Genomic DNA, 8,209 nt, shown 5'->3' with positions numbered 1-8,209 from the left:
AAAGGTCTTTTGCGAATTAGTTTTAAAGATATTTTAGTCATCAGTTCCTTGATCTTGATGCACATTCAAATCTCAGCTCAAGGCCGACGGAGGATCTAGTTTTCCAGAGTTGGACACAAAAAGTCAACTACACCAATTAAACAAATGACTTCCGCCAATATATTCATTGATTTATTTCCCACTAATGCATACAAACACTTGATACATTAAGTAGCTATCAAAGTTACCAAAATTAAATTAAGGAAAATCAACTGAAAATATATCACTGACCGATACAATTGAATTTTTCAAATTATATAATATTTTCACCATTCTCGTTGCAAAGGTTGCAGCAAGTAAGTTTGCATTTACAAAAAATGTAACATTTTAACACGATTCCTAGAAAGTAGAATGTACTGTACACATTTTTTTCACAGCCCATGAAAAGCAAAACCTTCAAAATCGAAATTAAAAAAAACAACCTTAAGATGAATATATTGCCATGGTGACCAAACTTTTAAAATAAAAATATCATGCCATTCAGTGAAAGCAGAAAAATTGTTATGCTGAAATAGAACCATCACTTTTGAGATATATCTACATCGTTTGCATCAATTTGAAGGTGAACAAAATGTTGATAGTTTATCTGGGGGGAAAAAAACACAAGTATTCTTTTTCATGGTACTTCCATGGTGGATTTAAAATGTGTTAAAAAATGTGTTATGACGATTTGTTTCTAGTCTATAATGTGGTAGCCCCCCCCCCCCCCCCCCGCCCCCAAGAAAGGTAAGAACACACTGAGACATTATGCTGACATAAGTTTATAATTTATCAAGGTCATCTAGTTGGTCACCATGACATCACTCAAAAAAATAAACCAAAATCCTCGTTTAGAAATCTTCGTTGTATAATACTCGTTGTTCTTTGAATCTGCCACTTAAAAAAAATAACTTGTACACATTCACGACAGTAAGACAATCACATTTCACAATGTAACAAGTAACACTGCATAAATTACTGAAATGCTGCCACTTATTCTTGGCGATAAAAGTACACCATTAAAGCTAAAACTAAAAGCCACGTTTTCGTAACGCACAAAGTCTCTTCATTGCTAAGCCAGTAATTTTCAATTTATGGCAAGAAAAACCAAAGTGAAAAAAAGAAAGAAAATAAACTGTAGTTGTATCCTTTAAGTTGCATCCTTAAAAACAAAGGATTTTCCTTTATTTGATCAATCTTAAAAGCTACACATGTACCCTGAACGATTAACTAGTTTACAATGCACTACAGAAAACAAAATAACTTCACTGCCATAGACAACACAACGTAAGCCAAACTACAAACAGACATGCAGAAAAAAAAAGTAGAAACAGATGCCAACATTGGAGCTTAATGAAATAGTTAATTTAGGATCTTAAGTCTGGGAGTTTTGCTGGTCGTAGAGGGGCCACCTACAGTCTTCTTTAGACCAATCTGACTGACTGACTGTATGAAGTATTTGGCTTTGGAAAGATTTATGAATGTAATATAATTCTGATTACTGAAAATATTGAGAGCACATTTGTACTTTTTCATAACATGAACAATTAATGTTACATGGAAAATAGAATCCTACCTAACTTAAACTTCTCACTCTATATAAGCAATAACAATCATCAGACCGACGCCAGCTAACAATCCTAGAATCTCCACGATAGACTGCTTAATGTTGTTGTGTTGAAGTAATTCTGGTATGACAGAGACGGTGGCTATGTAGATGAAACCGCCGGCCGTGACCGGTAGGATCCAGCTGGGGGCAGATTCATCCCCTCCCTCGGCCAATAGGGCCGTGATGCAACCAGCGAGTGCACCAACAGCTGTGACCAGCTGCAGGTACATAGCCTGATGAAAAAAACAGAAAACAGTCAACTGTTAATTCACACGTAGTATTATGCAGCTTGGGCTTGAGCCATCTTGGCAACAAAAGGGAGAATAATTTTGGTCGACAAAACTGAAATCAAATGGGCACAAAGGATTTTATTCAAGAAAATCCTTTTTTTTCTCTCCATATTTTCTTACAAATGATTTGAAAACAAATGACTACATTTTGTGTACTTTGACTTTAAAATGGAGTTTAACAGCCCTCATTACATAGTTTACACATAGTACATGCTAATCCGTTAGCTTGAGAATAATGCCAACACGAACTGTGTGTTAGGATTTAGTCTCCATCGGTGGTCAGAATCAGAAATACACATAAGTACATGCTAGTCCATTAGCTTGAGGAATAATGCCAACACGAACTGTCTGTTAGGATTTTAGTCTCCATCGGTGGTCAGAATCAGAAATATACATAGTACATGTACATGCTAGTCCATTAGCTTGAGAAATAATGCCAACACGAACTGTCTGTTATGATTTAGTTTTCACTTAAGGTGCGTCCATCAATGGTCAGAATCAGAAATTTATATGGTCCGAGTCAGAAAAGTCCAGATAATTGACCTAAAGCTGTTTACGAGTTAGCCACGCCCCTTAGACAACCCTGTGGAGTTTTTGTACGCTAGGTTTGTTGTCTCAGAATTTGCGCATTCTACGTCCATTTGTATCATGTAATTGGACAATATTTCGCAAACTGCGTTGACGTGATTCTATCGCGATTGGTCAATTATGGTTCATTTCCAAAAAATCCTCCTGATTACCCATAATCCATCTTACCTTTCTCTTGCTGCAGCCCGACTGTACGAGGATTGCAAAGTCGCCGATCTCATGGGGTACCTCATGTAACAGGATGGTGATGGTTGTCACGATGCCAACGTTGCGACTGATGAGGAAAGACGCCCCTATGGCAAGGCCGTCGGTGAAATTGTGCGTGCAGTCTGCGGCGAGGTTCAGATAGCCTGCTACCTTGATGCCCTCATCTGAACAAAAAATATATACCAAACAAAATTAGACAAATAATCAGATTCCTGTTTTCAAAAATAAAAAAGAACAGTCCACGAAGTAAACACCTACATTTTGAAGAAAAAAAAGAACTTTACAGGAAATTCAGGAAATTATAATTATCATTTTGGTAATGATTTTATGAAGTCAGTGAAAAAGGGTACAATTTCCAAACATAAAGGCTTTGCATAACTTGGTAATTTTTGTTGTACATGTAGACTATTATTCCTGCTGAATATTGTATGCAGGCCAAAATTTCAAAATATTTATTGCAGCAGCCAATATTATTTGTCAGACACAATTCCCATAGGTGTCATTATAATGTTGAACCATATTGTGCAGGGGCAGTCAAGCATATTGTTACAATGAGTGGGACCTGTCTAGCCTACACTAACGTACCACAAATTAATTAAAGGCTCACTCAAAATGCCACAGCTTTTAAATCAACTGCTGTTATAAATCTAAGATTCAGTATGAGGTTTTCTGTTTTCCAACTAAATGCAAAGTGTGTCACACTATAAATGTACCTACAAAAGACAACAATTAGTTGTAATGGATTGTGCTCGTAACTAATGGCATATGATAATGTGAGGTACTCATTCCATATGGCATTTCCCGCATACAAATTCTTACACAAAACCAACCAACTAAACCATGTAACATTTTGCCTCAATCAACATTGTCATTTCCCAAATATGCATACTACATGTGCATGTCCATCACAATATTAAAAAAAGTATCGTTTGAATATTATGAACAAGCAATATTACAACATACTGGACAAAATATTTCATTTGTTTCTGACATTTTCACAGCAATGTGGTCAATATTGATTCTTCCAGATCTAATTAGCTCGAGGGATCAGCAGCTTCAATTGAACTCAGAATATTGTCTGCCCACATAATTAATTTTCTACTGAACACGTATGTGCACAGATGGTTACAAACATGTTGGGTTGGGTGTATCATCTTTTCATTTGTGATTAGTTTTTTTTTTCCTTCAGGCATATGTTGACACTGCAAGGCAATTTCTGCCAAGCCATTTACTCAGTGTGCAAAATATAGCATGATTTTGAAGTAAGTCGGTTCTACAAGAACTCTATTTTTATTCAAGTCATTATCTTTTGAAGTAGCCTACTACCCCTACATTTTGCCAGTTTAATTTGCCGGCACACTTTTACATAGGGGCTTCACAACCTGCTGAATTTATTTTGGTAGATTTGAATCAATATTTTAATTTAATATTCAGTTTCCAGTTATTTTCATTTTTCGATTGTGGAGATATTTACTCAACTATCACAGAAAGATTGGCAATTTGGATTGGCTGTGAACATTTATAATATGAAGTGGCAAGTGTCCCGCCCAGGATTTTATGCTGGCTGTAATAAAAATATATGCATCGTTACTGCTTTTAATTAACTCCCTAGGCATTTTTTGCTAGGATGTAACCTCAATCCTGCAAAATCCTCCAACTGCATCCTTGCAAAAATAGCATAGCCTCAATCCTGCAAAATCCTCTTTTATTTCTTGAGTTAGTCCTTGGAGGGGTGACCACTGCCTCAATCCTGCAAAATCCTTGTGACAATCACTGTCAATATGTTGAGGCAGAGCCAGTGACATCTTGGAACAGTGCGAGGGATTTCAAGTACATTTCTAGGCCTATATTTAAAAACACAAGGTCCGGCCCAAGACCTTGACGCAGTGCTTCCTCCAAACTCAGCCACACATTTTTGCCATCTCTTGCAAAATTCTCCATTTTTGTAAAGAGGATTTTGGAGGATTTGGGAAGGTTAGGGTATGTACATTTAATAAATAAAATTAACAATTAGTTGGCGCATTTAATATAATCACATTTCACTGTTATCCATCAAATATTTCACTCTGAAGTTAAATTCATCTGCAAGACAGATCTCAATTTGAAAATTTACAATTTCGTGAAATTTCAAGAAGCATACACTCATCTGACTTTCACAATTTGAAAAGAAGTGGAAGAGGAAATAATTCATTTCAATTATTCCCTAAACATGCTAAATACACACCAGCGTCAACTGAACCACCGTTAGCGATGCTTCCTGCCTTTTCCTTCTTCTCCGTCCCACTTCCACTGTTGGTCTTTTTCCTCCTTCTGGCCCCGCCTTCTTTTGATGCCTTCTCATCCCCGTTGACGACACCCGTCTCGTTCTGTTCAGCTGGTTTTGGGAGGCCGTGGGAATGTCCATGTTCGTGCCCCTTCTTCAGATAACGAACTACTTTTTCTACGACAAGAAAGATGACAATTCCAGTGAGAACCCACAATCCCACCATCATATCATGTGAGTGATCGTGGTGATCGTGGTGATCGTGTCCATGGTGATGATGGTGATGATCTCCTCCGTCGCCATGGTGATGATGCGGGGACACTGCATGAGGAATCAGATGCAGGAAGGCGTCTCCAAGCAGCCCTCCCGAGGCGAAGCTGAGGAGAACTTTCAGCAACGCTTCCTGCCCCTCTCGATCCTTGTCCAGCGGGATGACGAACAGGATCAAGAACGGAGCGGCGCTGATGAGGAGCGTCGCGCCGATCGCATCCCCCCATTTCTGCATGGAACTGGACTTCAAAGAGGCTCCCTGTGGAATGTCATGACTGTGGATTCCCTCGTGTGATTGCACCTTTTCATCGTGCACATGCTCGCTAGAACTATGAGCTGCGATCTCAACAGCAAAGGAGTAAATAAGGACTGAAAGGCAGAGAAAAGTCAGCCGCGACTTCGCAGCGGATGCGGCCATTTTGCAGTTTACCTAAAATCATGTGAAAATTATTGCATGCACATAATACGTAAGTACGTACGTACGTCGTACCCTCGGCCTCGTACGTACACGTTGGTTCACGTCGGCATGATAACGTGGCATGTGCATAGAACCGGTTCTATGCATATGCCACGCGATAAACATCTGGCTTTGACTGGTTCTCGACTTTCACATTATTCGGCACATTATTCCGCCGGATACCAAGGAAACAGCCGTTGGGTATGATTAAGTTATTACCAAACTTTTTTTTCTTCTCAATATCATAGGTTTTTGCATGGTTTTTGGCAATGAGTATTGAGTTTGCGGTTTTCTTAACAGGAGGAACAACAAATAAAGGTCATTCCTATTTTTTCTTATTTAAAAGTAACAGCTTTTTAGTGATATAATCGTGCTCCGGATTTTTCTTTATTGTTTCTTTATAGTTTATTGGTTTTCATTCAGTTGAGTTTTAAGTTAGGTGCGTTGGGTGATGCGGTACTGAAGTGAATGCATAGAAAGAAGTCGAAAGTTTGTGATTTGTTAGTTTTACACCAGCGAAATATTTGAAATGACTTAAAGTTTTTGGCCAAGGTGAAAAAAATGATGTCAAGAGCAGCGGGAACTGAAAATTGACTGCAACAAGATGAGGGCGCTCTTTAACATCACCGTTAACTTCGATGAAGTGACACTGTGGGACGTACGTGTTGCACATTTTTCTGATAATTTGTAAAGTTGCCAAAGGTCTTGTTTTTTAACATGTTGTGAACTTTATATACACCCATTTATAATTGAATACATCGTAAAGAAACTTCGGAAAAAATGTTGCAACCTGACGCCACTTTTTTTCATACATGCATAGCATTAGAGACACACTCTTGGAAAAAATGATCCGGTTAACTTATTTTTTTATGATGGGACTTGCGGTTTTGCCTAAGTCAACTGAGCGTGATCGGCTGACTGATAAGGTTTACGCACAAAACCCTCGGCCAGTGAGGAGTTGCATAGAAAGCTGGCCGAACCAAGTTTTGCGAAAGTGTGCCGGTAATGGAGCAAGGAACAGATGTATATCATCTCAATGAAGGGTCGGGTCAGTCATTGCAAAAATGATGATAAGACATGAATCTGGGACTGAGAAACATTACCAATTTTTGGAAATACTTGGAACATTTTCTTGACTCTCCATACCATCTATACAACCGCTAAAGTGGCGTCAGGTTACAACATTTTCCCCGAAACTTCTTCAGTCAAGTAAAGTAATGTTAGACCCCCCCCCCCACCTCCACCCTTTTTTCCTGCAATAAAAGGAAGTCTACACGTCACGGCCAGGATGGAATCTGAACTTCCTTCAAATCAAGAAATTAGTAAATTTATGCGTTTTAGGGCCACTACGTACATCTGATGAGGTTTTTATGACTCCACAACAGCCACAAAGCAACAATACAAATCTGCTTCTACTGATTATGGCACAGATTGTCAAAGTCGGCGAAACAAGACTGTTGTTTGTAAGCAGCGCCCTCTATCGACCTAACCTGTCGTTACTTAATTCCCTTTCGTGGGCGGGGAAGTGGGATGCGTATCTAGTGTACAATAAACCAAACATCTGATTTCTGTTGCTAAAATACACAGATGAAGCAATATTTAAAAATACACATTTGTGTGAGTGCCATTTTTTTTAAAGAGTCTAAATGACAACAAAAATCCATTTCGGACAAATTGATAAAATGCTTTGCACCATTTGTTTTATTTGTTAAAGTTAACATACATTTTCCTTTATAATCATGAAGAGATAACAGGTTTATTGTTCAAATGTGCTTTAATTAGATAATTTATGCATGCATTGTTTGGCAATGAGCACAAAACAGCAAGTCAGAAAATTTGTTATTTTTCAAAATAAAAATGCAATGTAGATTATACGCCATAAAAATAAAGTTATATGCAACAACATTCACAACACAAGATAGAATTCAGCCATGTTACTTTTATGTAAACTGCCAAAAAAAATCTAAGTAGATGCAAAAAGATATTAAACTTCACCACCGAAAATTATTTGGAAATGAAAAGAGTTCTTACTTATTATTTTTTTTTAACAAAAACTAGATGAAAAAAAATTACATGTTTTACAATTTTTTTTTTAACAATGGAAATTAAATTGCACTGAGTATGAGCTAGAATTTGCATTATATCATCAAGAAAAAAAAAGCTAAGAAAATCATTTTACAATTTCAGTTGTGTGCAGAAGCAAGTAATGAATTTTAAAGACAGATTTGTGGGGCTAATGAATATTGCAAACAAGCAACATTTGTACAAATATCTTTACATTGTAATATTTCATCGCCCAATACCCTTCTCTCTGACAAAATGGGGGGAAAAAATTAACTTCCAACACTAATCATTATTAATTTGAAGCATTTACCTCAATGTGGACACGACATGAGTATAACAATTACATGTAAATAAATAAAACAGTCCATGACAACCTAAACGTTGTGCAGACATTTGTCGTGGCACAGTGGCAGTGATATTTGCATTTGAATGAGATCTATACA

The 8,209-nt window shown here is 37.5% G+C and overlaps 1 protein-coding gene across 1 annotated transcript; it reads right to left on the bottom strand.

Annotated features, from left to right (window-relative positions):
• Window positions 1-145: 145 nt before the first annotated feature.
• On the bottom strand, window positions 146-5,778 carry LOC119734392 (protein catecholamines up-like). The gene is made up of 3 exons (XM_038207890.1): window positions 4,937-5,778; window positions 2,674-2,876; window positions 146-1,860 (listed from the first exon to the last, which is right to left on the bottom strand). The coding sequence occupies exons 1-3, from the start codon at window positions 5,661-5,663 to the stop codon at window positions 1,609-1,611; spliced, it is 1,182 nt and encodes a 393-aa protein (XP_038063818.1). The 5' UTR covers window positions 5,664-5,778; the 3' UTR covers window positions 146-1,608.
• Window positions 5,779-8,209: the final 2,431 nt, after the last annotated feature.

This window comes from Patiria miniata, unplaced genomic scaffold, assembly GCF_015706575.1.
Source record: "Patiria miniata isolate m_02_andy unplaced genomic scaffold, ASM1570657v1 HiC_scaffold_27, whole genome shotgun sequence".
NCBI lineage: Eukaryota > Metazoa > Echinodermata > Asteroidea > Valvatida > Asterinidae > Patiria > Patiria miniata.
This window is presented reverse-complemented; position numbering and strand designations above follow the sequence as displayed.

Bases quoted from the DNA above. Each gene is read 5' to 3' on its own strand.
- LOC119734392 (XM_038207890.1), bottom strand. From the start codon at position 5,663: ATGGCCGCATCCGCTGCGAAGTCGCGGCTGACTTTTCTCTGCCTTTCA. The intron at 2,877-4,936 runs GTGTGTATTTAG...TTTTTTGTTCAG, and splicing joins CGGTGGTTCAGTTGACGCTG to ATGAGGGCATCAAGGTAGCA. The intron at 1,861-2,673 runs GTAAGATGGATT...TTTTTTCATCAG, and splicing joins CGGGCTGCAGCAAGAGAAAG to GCTATGTACCTGCAGCTGGT.